This window comes from Myiozetetes cayanensis, unplaced genomic scaffold, assembly GCF_022539395.1.
Source record: "Myiozetetes cayanensis isolate MyiCay16 unplaced genomic scaffold, myiCay2020 scf2-11, whole genome shotgun sequence".
Lineage (NCBI taxonomy): Eukaryota > Metazoa > Chordata > Aves > Passeriformes > Tyrannidae > Myiozetetes > Myiozetetes cayanensis.
In genome coordinates, this window is record NW_026087411.1 from 50,397,158 (window position 1) to 50,416,833 (window position 19,676).

General features: G+C 40.8%; 2 protein-coding genes across 6 annotated transcripts in view; both read left to right on the top strand.

The window, feature by feature from the left end:
• PLEKHG1 (pleckstrin homology and RhoGEF domain containing G1) overlaps positions 1-10,875 on the top strand; it is a 127,291-nt gene extending 116,416 nt beyond the window's left edge. For all 5 annotated transcript variants that reach the window (XM_050316051.1, XM_050316054.1, XM_050316053.1 and 2 more), the window contains 7 exons: positions 211-306; positions 1,535-1,573; positions 2,018-2,040; positions 2,914-3,132; positions 4,268-4,384; positions 5,065-6,730; positions 7,691-10,875. In XM_050316051.1, coding sequence (XP_050172008.1) covers positions 211-306; positions 1,535-1,573; positions 2,018-2,040; positions 2,914-3,132; positions 4,268-4,384; positions 5,065-6,730; positions 7,691-8,793 — 3,263 coding nt within the window. In that variant the 3' untranslated portion in view covers positions 8,794-10,875. The remainder of the gene's footprint in view (positions 1-210; positions 307-1,534; positions 1,574-2,017; positions 2,041-2,913; positions 3,133-4,267; positions 4,385-5,064; positions 6,731-7,690) is intronic.
• Positions 10,876-11,122: 247 nt separating this feature from the next.
• MTHFD1L (methylenetetrahydrofolate dehydrogenase (NADP+ dependent) 1 like) overlaps positions 11,123-19,676 on the top strand; it is a 146,940-nt gene continuing 138,386 nt past the window's right edge. The window contains exons 1-6 of the mRNA XM_050315394.1: positions 11,123-11,250; positions 12,363-12,447; positions 15,082-15,132; positions 15,210-15,263; positions 17,824-17,948; positions 19,066-19,166. Of these exons, the coding sequence (XP_050171351.1) occupies positions 11,135-11,250; positions 12,363-12,447; positions 15,082-15,132; positions 15,210-15,263; positions 17,824-17,948; positions 19,066-19,166 (532 nt within the window). The 5' untranslated portion in view covers positions 11,123-11,134. The remainder of the gene's footprint in view (positions 11,251-12,362; positions 12,448-15,081; positions 15,133-15,209; positions 15,264-17,823; positions 17,949-19,065; positions 19,167-19,676) is intronic.

Genomic DNA, 19,676 nt, shown 5'->3' on the forward strand with positions numbered 1-19,676 from the left:
GGCACAACTACATGGGCAAAGCAGTTCCATGGCTGGCTGGTTAACAGCTACCCTACAGCAGCATATCTTGCTTGTGTTGCTTCAGGTTCTGACGAGGTGCCACTATATCAGTCATAAAGTGATGATGGTTCTGCCTCTAAAGGGAGCCAAGACATATGAAGTGCCATCCTTGTCACTCCCTTATTCTTTGTGCCTCTGCTTGTTCCCCAGATCACCCAGGCTTCCACTACAGCCCCGAGGGAGAAATGAAATCATCATACCAGCCTAAGGAAGGCACTGCTCCTCACAGAGTGAGAAGGAAATCAGGTGAATTAACTCCTTTACCATCGAGATGACAAAAGGAAAACCACATAGGACTGTTTAGGGATGGGTGAGGGTAGGCGCGTGGAATTAGTTTTTAATCTGCATGCTGTGCAGGTTTAACATGGCACAGTATCTCTCAGATGTGGGTGAAGCATTTATTAACTATTTGTTGTTTCTGTGATTTATTTTTTTATCCACTCTTTGCATTTAACGTAATGAACCTACATTCATAACAGTGGCTGCACAAAGTACAGTTGGTACTTTCTAAGGGATAAAAGAAAGCCAGTCACATTATTTAAATCTGACATTCCCCTCCCTCCGCAATAACTTGTCTCAGAAGTGATTCCATCCTGATTAAGATAGACTTGTTATTTCAGAACATGATTACTGTCTATACTTAGTGTAATGTCTGCCTTATGGATGATAGAGATTTGAGAGATAGTTATGCTGACTTTAGAGGTTTTTTTTTCCTTCTAGGTTGAACATATATCCATAATTAGTTTCCTCTTGAAGACACTACCAGTGTCTTTGTAGTCATGTAACTTCATATTACAGTCACTGTATTTGTCTCTTTGTGTCCTTAAAGACCTTTCCAATTTGGAGTGTTGTCCCAATACAACACTGTGTAGTGGGAATGACTTCATCAAGACCCGTGAGAGTATTGATGTAATGATTTAACATACAGCACTATTTATTTCTGAAAAACAATCAAGTCCTAATTATGTTTCAGGCATCTTCCTTTGTTTCTGAGATGTAGTATTTCATTGGTGCTGCTCTGCCTGTGAAAGGAATAATACAAAATACTGATCAACTGTCCTCCTACTGTAATGTTCAGCTACCTACACTTTTTAAGCCCTTCTAAGTTGTTGATACTTCATACATATTTCAAATAGAAAACCTCCAACAACTTAGAGTAACAACAGAGATGACCAAGTCTTTTGAAAGCAGGAATCTTTACATGGGCGAAAAATTTATGTGTGCCTTGTTGCACGGAGGGCAGCTTCTATTGCATTGAGAAAAATACATGTTTGGTAACAGTTGTAGATTTGGCACTTTAACAAATAGTTTGGGTTTTTTTGTGAGGAAATCAGGGGATAAAGAAATTAAATTCTGGCTTCATTGCATGGGCTCAGAAGCCTAAATTTTGATATCTGTGTTATAAAAAGTTGGCGAAGATGCCCAGCTTTCTTTGGAATGCTAGAGTGCTTAAACTTGTTGTTGTCTTTTTCAGAACCCTCATCTAGAGTTCATAAAGTTTTGAAGTCAAATGGTAAGCTACTTTGTCTACTGTTTATTGACCTAGTGGTTCTGTACTTTGTAGAATAAGTAAAGATGGATTCTTTTTTCTTATAACTGTCCCTAAATACATTGGGAGGGGAGGAGGAAGTTTAGAAGAAAACAAAATATCAGTGTTTAAATCTAATGTTTGCTTTTCCACACTTGGGTTTTGGTCCTGTAAACATCCTAGCAACTGAGCACAAAGAGTCTTGGCCATCGTGAATGGTTGCTCATATCATAGCAATGTTACAAAACTAGGCCCTCAAGTGGAACTCTGGTAAATCTCATGCTGTCTATTTTTTCAAAGACCCTATAGTCTGTTTGTTCAGTTGCTGCTGCCTTTAACGCTCTCTGGGAAATTTGTAATTGGGATATTAGTGTAGCATTAAAATGGGCATATACTGATAGCAGTTTGCTCATTTATTTCTATTTTCAGATATAAGTCCAGATATGCAGAAGGTAAGCCATTTCTTGTATTTCTTGTTTTAGCACATTTGTTTGACTTAGAGCACAGTATTTACTGAAGAATCTGCATCTTCTTGGTTGTGCTGACTTTAAGAACGGAAACAAACCCATAAATGTTATTTCGCATTTCAAATAGGATTACTGAAATGAAAGCAATAGACATACAGTTTACTATTTAGGGAATATTTAATAAAGAAAAAATTACTGATCCTTATATTGTTGTGCTTTATAATACAGTACAATCAATTGCTAGGGCTATAGAATATTTGAAAATACCACTAGAATCAAGGAAGTGCTGTGTATAAAGGTAGTGTTTATTCTTTGGAGGATATTATCTCTGCATTTATTAAATAAGACTAGAAAGTTTCAACTCACTCTGAAATATATATCATATATATAAATCCTGACGTATCACCAAACAGAGCAGATGCAGCTTAAGCAGATAGAAATGAGCATTTCTAATTTTTACATTTCCTGTAAGAATTTGCAATGAAGCTACCAGTGCAGTTGGAAAGTCTCATGTTGAATATTGGGTCTTAGGGTTTTATTTAGGATTGAATTTAAAGTGGGGGTGTGTGGAAGTTTTATAAACAGGGTAGATTAGATATAACTTCATTGATATGCCATAATACTGAAGGTCACGATTTGGGAGGTGGGGGAAATGGGAATTTGCATATATTTTTTCAGTTCAAAATATTATATGGGAACATACTGATTGTTGTACTTATGTCTTAATAAATCTCATTTCAGTGCAGCTAACTCAATATAGCTTAAACATTGCCTGTAAGTCTAATGTAAAAGTGTCTTACTAAAATATAGAATCTCTATAAACTTCTAATCAAAGTTTTGGGATTTTTTTTTTTTAAGCGGATTGGTATTGAGGGAGCTCTATTATCTCAAGCCACCAAACTAGGATCAAGTGAAGCCCTGCTGAATTCTAGGAAAAAGGTTTCATTGGAATCCAGTGGGCTGGAAAGCCAGTTTCAAGAGTCTGTTGAACCAGGCTACAGCAGCGACCAGGATGAAAATCTTCAGACTTCTGCTACAGAACAGATTGATGCTGATGATGAAGAAGAGTCTGAACAGGTAGGAAAAAAGAGGAGAAAAAATAAAATTATTTTTTCCTAGGGAGGATGGAAGAGGGATTAAAGTTATCTGTAAAACAGCCATGAGGAAAGAATGCATTGCAAGTGTTTACAGCTTCTCTTCTTAGATATATTTTTATTTAGACTTCACACAATACTATCTTGCATTTAACAGAGAAGATGTAGAAGTAACCACTATACAGAGGGAGAAATTCCCACGGCTTGAATGAGATTTTACTTAGTCCTTTGCAGTCCTCAAACTTAGTTCTGTCAGAAAGCTATTGCTTTTACCTTTTGCACACAACTGGCTTTTCCTTGCTTCTTCAGCCAATGCCATGAAAGAAACTTTTTTAGATCACATGCAGAGACAGTGCCTTCAGGTCTCCAAAGCAAGGACTTGAATATTAAGATTTAGGCACTGCTGCAGCTGATGTGATGTTTCTTGATTTATGAGCTCCTGGCAGTAGGTAGGAATGTGTGAACTTTATTATGCAGTTTTGAGTAGGATTTCTGAAAATGAGAGTCTTTATCTGTTACTACTGCAAAGATGGTAGTTTTTCCCACTGTGTATGATCTTTCCACACATATGTAGTACCTTTGAAAGACTAAAACCCCAGCTTTGAAATGGGCCTGTATTAAATTATCTAGATTTTCAGTTTATTTTGTTTAGTTGAGATTGAGGTTATATCCTTGTGCAGTCCATTTATTTTGTGAATTATACCAAACCAATTATTGAAATTTTTTGAAGCTTACTGTGCATTTTCCTCTTTGAAATGACACTATTTTCATTATAAATATTTCTCAAAATAGTATCTGATATGAATGTAGTGCAGTGTCTTGGACTTCTCCCTCTTGATGACCTAAGTACAAAAGAATGACTAAGCCCAAAAGAGAACCACCATAAAAATGTATACTAGTAGGTTAGTGTTTAATACTAGATGTGGCAACAATACTTTCACAGATATTCTAGGCTCTGAATCGTTCCTGTGGCAGTGCTCTTATGATTCATGAGTTTGTTAATCTCCCAGTATCGATCCCTGATGTGTTCTAGCTGCTACTAATTCCTGTGATCAAGACTGTACAAATAACTGTAGATTTTATTACCCCTCCCCTCCTTTTTTTCTTTAAAATCACAGGGAGTACAGCAAAACTCACTGCAGAAATCAAAAGGGGGAAGAAAAAGACTTAATAGTCAAGCTGCTGAAAATGTTGAAAAACGGAGAAGTCTTAATGTCAACAAGTGTGAAATGCAGGTATGTAATTATTATTTTTACATCTATTTTGCTATGCATCATATATATGCCAAAGAAATCTGCTTTACCTAAGTATGCCATTTTCTGTTTATGTAATGTATTAGTATTCAAATAATTGAAATATTCATGTCTATGATTAAAGGCTATTTTTTTTGGGGGGGGGGGGTGAGAAAAACAAGCAACTAACCAAACCAATCAGCATTAAAATTATCTTTCCCTCTCTCTCCCAACCTCTGAACATAAGATTTCTTTCTGCTAGGGTTATAGGCAAGGGCAAAGGGAGGAGAACAGGACTTTTGGCACAAGCCCAGAGTCAGATTAGCTTAATCCAACTGTGAAACTGCAGAGTTAGCATAAAAGGTTTAATCTAACCCCTGCCAAACAAATTTGCCTTTAATTACTCATGCATTAACGTAAGCTACTGTCTTGTATTTGAAGTAAGATGTTATTAAATGCCAAGAGTGAACTCTGAGCCATGGGAAGGATTAGAAGACAAAGTAGTCTGGCACTGCCACCTTGGCTCCCTGGCTCTCTATTGAGGAGCCTGCTTGCCCTGTCCATCTCCACATGATTCTATGCTGCAGGACCCACTAGTGCTATGACAGTTCTGTGAATGGAGGGAATTGCTGTACTATTGCAGCAATGTGCTAATGTTACCTGCAAATTTGAAATCTTCACAGAGCTCCAAGGACCCCTCAGATGAAGAGTCAACCCAGTTGAATACTGATCTTCCATTTTCCTGCACAGCTAGACAGTCACAGTCTCCTAGACAATTCAGCACAACCCAGAGCAACTCACTAATCATGAATATCCTGGGAGGAAGTACCTCTGTCAGAAACATCTGGACGGACCATCAGATCAGGCAGGCATTGTTTCCAAGCCGGCGCCCACCTTATGAGAATGAAGATGATGAAGATGATTATCAAATGTTTGTACCATCACTGTCTACATCCAATGCAAGTTCAGCTGTCAGTGGAGAAAGGAGGGGCTCTTCTGGCCGTCCATGCAGCTGGCATTTAGGTGTAGTGCATCAAAACGAGACTTCCAGCCCCACTCGTCACAAAATCGTCAGACGGGCCAGTAGTGCTGGTGAAAGTAACACGTGTCCAGCCAGCACAAGGTGTAAAATAGTGGAGCGGGGTTCTCGAAGGGAAGGGAAGATAGCAGAAGTGAGCAATAGGAATGCATATCCCGAATCTTCAGAGGAGTTGACTATCGATGATATTGAACATGTTTATGATAATATAAGCTATGAAGACTTAAAGCTGATGGGTCTGACAAGAAGGGAGGAGACACACCGTGGTCCCCAGAGATCTGCTAAAGACTCTCTCTATGAGGCTGAAAACAAAAGCAGCTTAGATTCACCCTCCAAAAAGAGGACAGCAAATCAAAATAGGGCCTTCGTTTCTGTTGGTAGGGAGGAGATACTACTCAGTAAAGAAGCACCTACTTCAAGTGTGGATGAGCTCAGGATTGTTGAAGACAATATCTATGATACCATAGTGCTTCCAGAAACACCACTATTGAATTTTAAATGTGACCCCTTAAAAACCTCTAAAAGGAGGAGTTTTTTGGAAAAAGACTTTGCATATTGTGACAATCTACAACATTTTGTTTCTGAAGAGAGTCTCCAGTTCAGTGAAGATGAAAGTCCTTACCATCGTGTTCCTGTTGACAATGACTATTTGAGCTTAGTAGATAGCTCCTCCAACTCTGATTCTCTGTCCCATAAGTCTGCAGCAGATAAACTCTCAGAGGAAGTAGATGAGATTTGGAATGACCTGGAGAACTATATCAAGAAAAATGAGGAAAAGACAAGAGACCGTGTCCTTGCAGCCTTTCCTGTCTATAAAGATGATATGCAGGAGAGGCTGCATGCTGGTAGTACACCTGAACTGAGTAAAGATGTAGAGTACTCACTGTCTACTCTCTCTCTGCCAGAAACTCCTATTTTCCCTAAAACTGTGAAGCCCAGGGCTGCCACCATTAGTGAGGCTAATCTCAGGCTTGAAGACACTTCACCATGCAAGAACTCTTTTATGAGTTTGAACAGATCTTCCTTCTCTAGTGAGATGCCTCTTGTAGACAGTCCATATGAACCTGCCAATAATGTTCTGTCCAATGTGCATGCAGAAAGTGTGGAAAATGACTTGGCTGTCGTGGATAAAACGAAGAACAGAGTTTTTATGATGGCAAGGCAATACAGTCAAAAAATTAAGAAGGCTAACCAGCTCTTGAAAGTTAAGAATCCAGAGCAGGAACAGCCAGCTAACAGACAACAGAAACTGAAACACAAAGATCTTGCTGCTATTCTGGAGGAGAAGAAACAAGGGGGGCCTGCTATTGGTATGTTAAAAACGTTTCTATATGGGTACATTTCTTGAGTAACTTTCAGTGAACTTTGTGTTCTGAACTGGAAGATTATGAATTTTCCCCACCTTGTTCATTAAGTATCAGTGTTGTATTTTCTCTGTTACCACTGAGATGAGTTTTCTGAGACTTCTTTAACATGAATAGTCCCTTATATCTCATTTCTTGTCATTGCTTGATAACTTTGGGAAGAAATAGCAGGGTGGTGTCAGGAAAGAGCAATTAAACTGAGGCTGGAAATAGAAATCATGCCCAAAGCACTGTTGGCCTCTTTACAGAAAAACAGTTATTTCCTTAATAGTGTGATCTTCAGAGTTTGACTAAATTGGTTTATTTTCAAGTTGGTTCACTATCTAACAAGTCATGTATGTTTGCTCAGATACCATCCACAATCACACCCATAAGCATAAGAAAATAGGTCAGATAAGAAAGAGGTGGTGATCTTGTTCTGTCAATGTGCAAAGTCCTAGATATGCAAGAACTCTGGAACTATTTTTGTCCATGGTCAATTGAAACAAATTGAAAACTTGAAGCCAGCAGACTCCATGTACTAGAGTGTCATTCTTGCCTTCTTGTGATATGTATAAAAGTCCCTAAATATCTTATTTACCAGACTATTTTTAGAATGTTATTTTTCATTTTATTATGAAACAAGCAGCATATTATTGGAACCATGGGCTGCATTGTGTCCTGCATGACTGCTCACTATAGCAAGATATTTTATGTTTCCTTTTCTCAATACAGTGTATTGAAATGTGATGCAAAGGGTCTTTCGGCCTCCGTTGTTTCATGTTACTTTGTTGAGGCCAAATATATTGACACAACTGAAAGATCTTCTCTTGACTGATACTAAACGTTTTAAGATTTTTAAATTTTCACTTGATTAATTGGAATGGATTCCTTGTCTCTGCTAAGTTAATTCTCTCTCCTTTCTAGGTGCCAGAATAGCTGAATATTCCCAGCTTTATGACCAAATTGTTTTCAGAGACAGTACTCCTAAGGTCCAAAAGGAAGCCTGGGCCACTCCTCAGGAGCCATCAGCTGGGAGGTTTTCCACACCCGTGGCCACATCACCTCCCCGTTCCCAGCCTGCCAGTGAATGCCCAAGAGCAGAAGATTGGCTTTTGCATTCTACGTACAGTAACGGCGAGCTGGCCGACTTCTCTCCGTGGTCTGAATCCCAAGACCCAAAGTCCAAGAACTCATATACAGAAGCTGGTACAAAAAGTAATTCGAAGCAGTTGCTGTCAGCTGGCTCGGTGCCTTCCCTTCAGATTTCTAACCGTTTGCATGTCCCAGCGCAGAGGTGGAGTGCCATTATAAGCCAACCGAACAAAGAGAACTTACATCAAGATCACATCTATAATTCGCTTGGGAGGAGAGTGAGCAGTGTAAAACCACAGGCATACAGCAGGTCACAGTCATCCTCCTCAATTGTGGTCAACAGGTCTGGAGAATCAATTGTATACACTAATGAAATTGACAAGAAAAAGCTCCATTCGAACAGGAACTTCCGATTCAACAGTCATCAAAGCCCTGCTATTGCTTCAGCGTGTACAGGGCCGGAGATGAGAAAGCAGATTCCTGAAAGCTGTTCAGATATGATTCTGCAGGATTCTCAAAAAGTCCTGAGAGTGAACGGGGCCTCCCCTCTGACAGCACAGATGGCCACTCAGAACTATTTTTCGAATTTCAAAGATACTGAAGAAGGAGAAGGGGATGATGATGACTATGTTGAAATAAAGTCTGAAGATGAGGGATCTGATTTGGAGACTTCTCAGAACCAAGCAAAGAAATCAGATCCTAAACTGCGTAATGCAGACTCTGCTCCTTCTGAAACGCTCTGTGGCAAAACTGTCTCATGTACTCCTGCAAAGTCTGCCAGCAGCAAACACGCGCTTACCCCATATCTGACTGCATATAGTGATTCGGATAAGCTGAATGACTACCTGTGGAGGGTACCATCTCCTAATCAGCAGAATATTGTACAGTCTTTAAGGGAAAAATTTCAGTGTCTCAGTTCAAGTAGCTTTGCTTGATGCTTTCAGTAATTTCTAGCTGTACTGCCTTATCATGACAGAGTATATACTAGGACAATCAGTACTGGCATTATGTATTTCCACAATATTACACCATCAGGCATTCTATCACAATAATATTGTAAATAGATGTGAAATGTATCTTTTTTAAAATGGTTTAGAATCCTGAACATGAAAAAGGCCATATGTGCACTGTCTGGAGTCCCTCTCCATAGCGCAGGTGGACTTCTCATCTCCTATTGGATCTTTGCATCTCTTCCCTTGTTAGGTGTCATAACCCCCTCATTCTTACCATCGAACCAGGTCTGATACCATTTGGTTCTTAAAGCATTTTATCACGTGGAAACCTTAGTATTTGGACTTTCCAGTTGGTTTCCAGTGTTCTGCCCCAGAATACCTGTGTGATTACTCTGCCTACATACAGGACCATTTAGCTGAGTAGCTGCTCCTGTGACTGGGCAGATCTCTGAGTAGGGTTCTGGTAATTACACCAACAGACTACGTACATAATGGCACATACTTTTTTGCACATTACTTTTCATCAGACAGATTCCAAATGTGTGGGACCAATACATATGCTACATTACTTTAGAACAAGCTTCTTACATTTTAAACAAAATCTGGTCCTAGTGCTTGATAGCCTCTTCTACTTTATGGAACTTATAGTAGGCAGAAGACAGGCAGTGGTGGCTTTTTATGAGAACCTGTGCATGTGACATAGTCCTTGTCTGAGGAATGGTTCTGGCAATAGAAGGGGAGCTCCACTGCTTGTGAAGAGGACTAGACTGGTTTTAGAACCTCCAGTGATGGTGGTGTTTGTGACACACAAGGAAAATTTGAGTATCTTGTAGCTCAGCACCCAGCATTTGAAAGCTGTTGTGTGAGAGACTGCAAAGTAGGTGTGACCTGTTGGGTGTTCGTTCAAGTCCCAGTGTGTCAGTAACCCTGAGAGAGAATGAGGCTTGACCAGGTACTTGGGTGAAATACTGATCATGGGGCATGTTTGGCCCATAGCATGGTTCAGTGACACTGGTGGTTGAGTGACAAGCAGTTGTCCCCAGGGCATGCATCTCCTGTAGTAGGAAATGACTCTTCCTGACAGGCAGAGGTAAAAGGTGTGTTTGCTAAATCAGCCAGGGCTAACTCTAATCCAATTTGTGTACAATAATAGTAGCTTAGAAAATGAGAATACATTCCATTATTTTGCAAATAATGTATAGAATAAATGCTGCCATTTAGAGCAAAGACAGGCTTTCCAATATGATGCACACTTACTCCCCTTTGTCATCTTTGTTGCAAAGCTTTGGATTCTGTTACTTGAAAACATTGTACTTAAAGGAAAGCCTGAATACGTCTACACTGATCATTTTGTGTGACTGTTGTTCTTTTTTGGTGCTTAAATTCTTCAGATTACATGGATAAAGCCAGTACCGAGTTAAACATATCAATAAACAAAGGAGTTTCATCAAAATATTATTTTTACTAACCACTTATCACTCCCCTAAGCTACAGAGCACTGTACTTTTGGAACAGCTGACTATTTACTACATTGGTTACTTTTAGGAAAACCTGAAATTCAGTGTACAGCTAACTACTTGTCGACTAAGATTTGAGGACTTGAATTTATTAGAATGGATTAAATTATTTACCACACAAATCTTGCATTGGCGATAAATTGTTATTTTGAGGGCTGGTTGGTCATGGTACTTGCTAGCTCATACCACAGGGATACTTGTTACAGTCAGCACATCTACTGTGATAGGACCCGTATCTAGTAAAATCCGACTGAGGAATAATGTTGTACATATTTAAGACGCCGAGGTGTAGCAGAGCCCGTATTTATTTAATATAGCTTGTAAAGTATTGTAAATATGGATAGAAGGTAAATCTGTGCGCGCACGTCTAGATTGGTTTAAACGGCGTAGGGGAATGTTTAACTCGCATCTCATGCAATCAGTGGAGTTGGGAGGGAGGGGTAAAAAAAAAAAAAACAACAAACAGAAAAAGGGACTTCTACTAGCATTGTAACTTCTCCCAGGGACCATTTCATACTATTTTTAATAAACGTTGAGTATGCAAAAACTTTGGTTGCTGTTCTTTTCGGACGGCAGGGGAGGAAGGTGATGGGTTCCGCCCGTCGGAGCTGATGTTTGAAGGCGACTCGGATGGTGATTTGTTTTTTTGTCGTTGCAAAGAAGCGGAAGCGAACGCGGCCGAACGCCGGGGCGGGGAGCGGGGCGAGAGGGCAAGGCGGTGCTCCAGCTCCGCCCGCCTCCTCGCCCCGCTGCCCGTCCCGCCGCCGCCGCCGCTGCAGCCGCCGGTGCCGGAGCGGTGCGGAGGGATGAGGATCGCGGCGCTGCGGCGCTGCCTGGCCCCGGCGCTCCCCGCCGCGCTGCCGCCGAGCCGCGGGCTGTGCGGGCGGCACACCGGGGGTGGCGGCGCGGCGGCGGCCGCCCGGTAAGAGGCGCACGTGGGGAGGCAGCGCCGGCTGATGCAACCGGGGGTGATGGTGTGGGCATGGAGGGAGGGAGGGAGGGAGGGGTAAAGGGGATCTTGGGGGATGCTGCCTGACTGGGTGCGTCGGGTTGGGTTTTTTTTTTGGGGGGCCCGTCGTAGCGAAATGCCCCCCTTCCCCCGGAACCACTGGGTTGGGTTGGATTTTTTTTTTGCCGTGGCTTCTGGTTTTGGGGCGTTTTGAGAGCGAGCGGAGCAGGCGTTATGTAGTGGTGGTTCAGGTGAGGCTGTGCGCAGAGGGGTTCCTGGAAAAACGTGTTCCTCCTCGTCCCCACCTCCCCGATTCAACCTTGGTCGGGATAGTTTGCCACGGCGTGAATTGGTCATTGGCTTCTGGAACAAGGGGCACGGTGCGAGGTATCAAAAATCCACCCTAGGCTGTGTTTTCCTCTGCTTATCTTGCTTGCTGTGGGGGGACAAACACACAGACATATTTCAGGGGGTCTTCTCCTTCCTCTGCTGTTTTAGTGTCATCTGCATGTGCAAAAGGTAACAGAGGAGAGACAACAGCCACTTACCCAGAAATTTTTTTCCAGAAAGCATTCCCAGTGCCTGGCTGTCACCAGTTTTTCCAAGAAGCAGTGTGGCAAACAGAGCTCCTCTGTCTCCCTTCTGCCAGAGGTTTTGAATGGCATCCATGAAAGTGGATGGTCTGCTGCTCTTGGGGCTGGTGTTAAGGTCTGCCAGCCCCAGATGTAAAGGCTTCTGCGTCTGGCCGAGGGTATGGAAATAAAGGACCCACCTGAGCTGAGAGTGCAGGGTCGTGGTTCCCTGGTGCAATTCCTGTGGTGGGGCTGGACGAACCTTCTCATGAATTAGCAGTCTAGCTATAATGTTTTGGGCATGTCAGAGCAATGGCGCAAATAGCTAGGGGGAAAAAAAAATTCCCTGTGTGCTGAATACCAGCCCTCAGAGTTTATATCCAGCCACAGTTTTAGGGATTAAAAGTGTGTGTGCCTAAGCATTTATGTTATATTGCTGACTAACGTAAGTTTCTGCTGACTAATATTTGGAAGGTTTATTTTGTTAAAGGTTTGTTTGTTATTGTGTTGCAGCAAAATCACTGAGAATGCAAAGAAATCCTTGGCCTCTCTTAAGAGACAAAACCCTCAGCTTGAGCCAACACTTGCCATTATTCAGGTGAGGTGCCTCTGTATGCTCACTGGATATCCTTTGCTACCACTTATTGTATGAGAATTCAGAAGCACATGATGCAGAAAGTAACTCTTATTCTTTTTTTCATAAAGATTATTATCTGCTTTATTATAAAGCAAAGCAATAGGAGGAAGTAATTCCACCAGACTGTAGATTGCCCTTTTCTTCAGTTCTGAAACAGCCAGAGTGAACTTCAGACTGTGGGAAAGCTTTGCAAAGGAAAGGGATGATTTTATCCCTTCCTCCTTTTGCTAACATAGTCTTCCCCACTGTGAATATGGATCACTTTTTCTCACAGCTTGTCTAAGTTGATTGGCATAGTTGTGTTAAAGCTGTTGTCCTCAACCTTTATTTAGCTGGAAGCTTTTTTTGCAATCCTGAACAAAGCGTTTATGTGCCTGAAAACGTGGGCATCCCTTCAGCTCTCACCCCTGAAATAACATTACCAGGGTTAATGAAAGACCCTGTTGCTTCCTGTCATCCTTGCTACCTTTGGGCAGCTGCAGCTTATCACTGTTACTGCTATTCTAAGGAGAGGAAAACCATATTGAAAAATCCTGGTCAGCTCAGAAGGGACTGAGTGAAGTAAATGCCTTGTGTGAAGTGTCAACATCCTGTAGAAGCAACAGCACTTTAAGATGTGAAGGAGTCTTGCAGTAATTGAAAGCTGTTTTACTAATGCCGTGAAGAGCTTTCCTTTCCATCCCACTGATGCAGCTATCTTTGAACCAGGCAATCAAAATCAGAGATGAGGATTGCTATCCCTGCAAAGCTGAAAGATGTTCCTCTTTAGATTTCTTAAGGTTTCAAAGCCGAGAAACTAGGGATGTTTGTCATTCAGAGTGGGACCCAGAGCCATGCATGCAAAATGTCTCTGTACTGTTTCCTAGGATAGTGCCATTGGTTTTGAGTGGGCACACACTGAAACTCTGACCCAGTAGGTTTTAATTTTAAAACCCAACTCTAAGTATTTTCTAAGTACTCGTAGTGAATCTAAGTAATGCAACAACAGCTTTATTTCAGTAGGTCTTCTAGTGAGGTTGTCTGAACAGGTTCTCTCATCTCTTACCCTCTCTGGTAATTGCGTTTAATGTTTTCACAAAGCCTTCTAAGGCTATAAGCTTAAAGACTGCTAGAAAAGCAGTGGTGACCCATCTTCTTAGCAACCTGTTCTTTCTCACTCCTGTTTTGTCTTCATCCAGTTGTACCATGAGCTGGACCGGGGCTGTAACCTACCCCAGCCCAAGAGGTCTGAAGAGGCTTCATTTAAATCACATTCATCCCCCAAGTCTGGTTTTCTGCATCACCACATATGCTGACACAAGGGAAGGGATGTCCCTCTTGTCCCTGTTTAGCCTACTTGATTTGCATCATGAGGTGGCTGTACGAATATGTGGCCTAGATCCTTCTGGGTGAAATTCCACCAAGCTACATTCTCCAGTTGTCAATCACCCTAGCTCTAGTCTGGTTGTAAGGATTGAAGCAGAGCTCATTTTAAATGTGTATTTGGTGGTGCAGAGAAGACTTGCTTTAGACTACAAATGCTCTTGTGTGCACTGCTCTACCAGGTAATGTGGGCAGAGCCTTAGGATTCATGCTGCTCCCTATATGCCTCATTGCACCTAGAGGAACAGAGGAAGGGCAGCGAAATTATCTCCTTTTACAATCACTCCTGCGTAACAGCAATTGGCATCACGTGGCACAACCTCTTCAGCAGTACTGGGAATGAGGATTTGTAGACTGAGCCTGCTGTAGAATGGTTTTAGGACTGTTCTTTTCCTCTTGAGTCAACTGAACCTGAACTGATATTGAGATTGATACCTGTGTTGCTTATTATTCATGTTGAACCTTGGTTGGATCTGTGCAACAGATTATTGGGTTCTGCTTAATTTTGTTGAAGCTGAAAACTAAAATGTAGCATCAGGATTCTGTTTAGCAGTGGAGCTATTGCCCTGCAAATCTCAGTGATCCCCTGCATTCCCCTGTCCTGCTCTTACGCTATGCCAGCCCATGTGCTGAGCTCTGGCCTCACCTGTGCTGCTCCATGGTTTTGATAGGAGACAGTTCAGGGCAGTTTTCTGCACACACACAAGATAATTGTTCACCTGCCAGTGCTGCAGCATCGGGGACATTACAAGGAACAGTGTGGTCTCACCAGTTGCTCCATCCCAGTGAAACCTATGGAACACTCAGTACGGGCGTGCAGTTCCACATTTACTGGCATAGGTGAGCAGCTGCTGAGCTGTCCTTTGACCTGTCTCTTTTTCCCTCACTGCAGTGTAAGCTTTGCACAGTGTTCCCACTGCAGCAGCCTCTGTGCTGCTGCAGGGAGGGAGCTGGCAGATGGAGGGCAAGGCTTCCTTCCCACACAGGAGCTGCCCCTTACTGTGAAGCCTGTCCTTTTAAATGCTCTTTTGTTCACTGTCAGCAGTCTTGAACTATTTGGGATTAATAGGGATGGCCTTCTGCTTCTTTCTTAGAATTACTAGGCTTTTTATTTGTTCCCATACCAGTAGACACAAACATTATCACTATGTTTTTTGCATAGGCATGTGCATTAGTGTACTCACATTTTTTAATGTATCATTTTAAAACTCAGTTTCTGTTTTGTTCCCCAAGGCACATAATGATCATTTGATTCAAGAAGCAAACAAGAACTTGGCCAAAGAGGTAAGCTGTAGCCGATACATGTGTTATTAACCATGAGCTACTTGCCTTTGGTAATTTTAAGTATTTTCTTTCGACAGGTTGGTCTACGCATTATTCACATCTGTCTCCCTGAAGGCAGCAGCAAGGATGAGGTAACTGAAATACCTGAAGGACTCTTCCTTCTTCGCTTTTGTCATAAACTTGTATTTATTGCTGACACTAATTATTACTTTGACTTACCTCCGTTAACTCAAATTAGGTTTGGGATTGCCTTAGTTCAGATAACAAGTATTATCTCCCTCACTGGCAGGAGTGGGGAAAAAAATTAATGGGTTTGTCTGCTGTCCCCTAGCAAGCTGGGGCAGAATCAATAGAGTAACGTTTTACTTTTGTGTCTGGTGTTTAACTACAGCATACCCTCATACTAGCACACATATCCTGTCTCCTGCAGTTGCTCTTGTGACTGTACCTAGTTCTTGTCCAAGTTATTCAGGGAAATTAAAGATTAATGGACTTTTTTATTTTTGGGGGGGGGAGGGGGAGGGCAGCGGGGAAGGAGCCAAATTTGTCTGTTTATTGGTCTTTTAATATTTAAAGTATGTGTTAAAAAGCAAACATCCCCCCCAAATCACTAGAGGACTGAATTCTTTACCTTGTTGAAGGCACAGCACTTAATATCAAGTATGTTTTAAATATAGCAAACCATCTGAAAGTAAAACTAGTGAAGGAATGTATAGCAAAAGATGCCACTGTTTCCACCTGGCCTCCTTGTGCTTGGCAAGTTTGATAGTCCTGCAACTTGGGAGTCTTGTGTATTGTTTTGTATTCTATACACTTTGTTTTTAAAATGTTACTGGCTTGCAGTGTAATCTCAAGGACTGCTTCCAGGTATATTGAGAGTAATATACTGTGAAGTTTTGTAGATTATGGATAGTGAGATATCCATTTTAAGAGTGAGCTTTTGAAATGAAGAACAAATACACTTTATTGTTGGTAAATGTGTTTTATCTGCTGAATAACACAGTAGGAAATAGGTAAAATATACTGATTATGCAGCAATATTTGCTGTTACTTTGAAGTAATATCCTAAAAAGTGGTTGAGCTGTATGTTTAAAGAGAAAATTGGTGTCTTTTTGTTATTTGAAGTAAGTTACATTCAATAAAACTTGTAATGGTTTGCTTACTCTGTTGCTTACTATGACAAAGTTTTTTCATGCTAAAATTCACAAGCTTGTGTTTCCTGGTGTGGGAAGGTAGGTGGGAAGGAGGTACTGCGTGTGTACAGTAAAGGCAAGTTAATGTAAAATTGCTTTATCCTGCATGAGTTATAAGTAATTTAAATGCTGTGATGATGGAATGCTGAATTAAAGTAAGATGCAATTAAATTGGAAAACTGAATTATTTTCCCAGGAAGTGAAAATATACTTTCAAGTTTTATTTGCTACATTTTGTAGCATATAGGGATTTTTTAAAGCAAAACATGGGTGTTTTCACATCCGTATTCTGGTATATACACTCATCCTTTCCATTGCAATGTATACCAGCCCTGTTGCTGTCAAATGGCACAGAATCTTAATGTGTACACCTCTCTTTGCCTCAGGAGTCAGCAAACTAAAGAGGCATTTCTGTACCAGTGACATGCTTGTATAATCTTTGTTTAGCATGGGAGTAGCACATTCACTTGGTTCAGAGTTGGAGATCTGTCTCCCACCAAATTCCCCTGGCTTAATGTTGATTGCATATCACGTGTTTGGTTAATAGAGTTCACAATTATATTGAATAGTTGACAAGAAAAGCATTTTAAGAAGGCTTGGTATTAGTTATGGAAAAAAAATCCACTTATTTTCTATTGGATATTAATTATTGGATATTAATCCAATTCAATTATACAGTTTTGTGATGATTGCACACTGATTTTATATATATATGATGGGAAGACATGTTTGCATGAAATTTCTCGCCTGAGAACTTGGGCATGTTTCATTCCATTGTATTCTTCCTGATCACAACAGAATAGCATATATCACTATGGACCACGATACACTTTAGTAATCAAGTAAGTAATCAAGGAAAACTAGTACAGTCTCAGATGTCAAATATGACCAATTATAAACCACTTAAACTTGCATCTGGTTCAGTATTTGAAATTCTTAAACTTTTATGCAGTACCTTTTCAACAGAACAGTTCTTCACCAAACAATTGTCAGCTCTTAGGATAAGGGTGTTTTGAGAAGGAAAATTGGTACTGATATATGCTGGTTTAATAAAATTAATTTTCTCATGTATAATTGTTTTTTCTAGTGTTACAACTTTTTGTCCATGCTCTGTATTGGGACATGATCTGGTCCAATTTTGAACTACTTTTTAATGAAGGTGTCTTGTTTCTAAAACATCTTCTGAGGCCTTTACAGTGATGAGCTTTTGCTGAGATTTGGAATGGTGAAAGAGCAAATGCTTTTGGCAGCATAATATCACATAATTTGTGTTTATTTTGCAAGATGTTTAGAGTAGAGTCAGGTAATTTGGTACGCCATGGAAATATAAACCGAGGAAAGCAGGTTTTTGTCTTTTCATTTAGAAGTTGCAGTAATATGCAAGGGAAGCAAAGGTGGCGGTCAAGTAATTTTTAAAAATACAGATTTTACCCCCTTCTAACTAAATTCTCCTTTTAACTGTTTTTCTGATTTTTAATCCTTTTTATTAACTTCCTAGATTGTCAGTGAAATCTTGAGACTTAATGAGGATCCTAACGTGCAGGGCCTTGCCCTTGACCTCCCAGAAAGCTTATATAGCAGTAAGGTATTAAATGCTGTGAAACCAGAGAAGGACGTGGATGGGTAAGTGAAGCACTGAGAAATAATATTAGCAGACACAAGGCTGATGGCTCTGTAAAATCAATTTTCCCCTGTGCTTATCATTAATGGATTGCTCAGTTAATGTGTCTAACTGTGCTATTGAGCAGTGATAAAAGATGCCTCTGAATCAATGAGAAGTCTTCTGCTGAAGTAATTTTGATCATTATCTTTTTAATCTTTACATAATGTATATTCAGGACATGGTCTTTTCAAAGAAATAAAATCTCAAGTTGTGATTTACTGATGATACTTAAGGTATTTCAGTACTTCGGTAATGAAAATGGTAGTCACAAAGTGCTGAATTCTCACAAGAAGGATTGATGAAAAAATTGCAGAGAAGGTTTTTACTTCCTTACAGCACTCTCTCATGGTGGGAGAGTAGGCTATAGTTTAGACCCATTAGCACAACTTTCCAAGTAGTGTCTCTCTCTGAAGAGACAAGTGGAGTAATTTAGGTGTCTGAGTTACCATTTTGCTGCTCTTGCAGCCTTACTGCTCTCAATTTCAGGCTATTATCAGGTTATTTTTATCCCTTTCACTTTTTTTTTTTTAATGCCAGGAAAAAGATCTGAAAATCTGGCAAATTAGGTAGCTTTCCATTATCTGGAGTACTGGAGGTGCAGAAAAGAGAAAATTCGGAGCATCCTTGTGCTTGAGAAAGAATGCAGTGCAGTGTGGAAACACTTGAGTTGCCCCTACTGAGCCAGCCTGATCCTAGAAGGATGTGCTGCCCCTGGCTTGGCTTGGCTTTGCTTTGCTTTGGCAGTGCTGATCTGGTCTCGCTGCAGCCACGGAGGTGTTTTGGCCCAATGGGCCATGGGTAGCCCATCATGACAAGTAAAGAACTGCCAATGTATCGTGGGATTGTGTTACTTATTCAAACTCACAGACCCCTTTCCCAGCCTCTCTTGAGGTTCAGTGTTTGTCTAACTGGGATGGGGATGATACAAATTAGCCACAGTACATGACTATCAAAGGATTTGCTTTTATGAGATGTGTTTGCTCTTGGGATTAGCTGTTAGCCATGCTACAAGCATTACTACAGATTTATGTTACACAAACTTCTTTTTCGTTAACTTGCTATATTTTTCCACTGCAGATTATCCAGTGTAAACCTAGGACACTTGGTACATGGTGATGTCTGTGATTGTCTAGTTCCTCCTACAGTGTGTGCTGTGATGGAACTTCTTGAAAATCTAGGTGGGTACTTCTATCGTAAACATTAATGAATTTTAGCATAATTATTTTTCTCAGTTTTAATCCTGACTGGGAGTCAAATATAATCTGATTTGTTGTGTTTTCTAGTTTGTGTTGGATTCCCACCTGACATATGTCTCCTGCTAGTGAGGAGCCTCAGTGAGATCTGAATGTAGCGTTTGCAGAAATGGGTCTCATTCCTACAGATTTTAGATATTAAGTAGGGATTAGCTGCCATCAACAGATTTGATCGCACTAAAGCCACACAAGACGTACGAGTCTTCCAAATGAAAAATATAAACATTACTTGGGGATTTCACTTGACAGTTTTGATTAGTGTGAACAGTTGGGGAAACTCAGGTCTGCCTGTAAATTGCTGCCGGGCTAATCTTTTGGTTTGGGTGTTGTTGTGTAAATGCTGTCACTGAACTGGCAGATTTAAACAAGCAGGTTTACAGTGTGTGAAGACACTGTTAGTTTAAGGTACTGTTTCAGAAGTTGCCTGTCAACAAT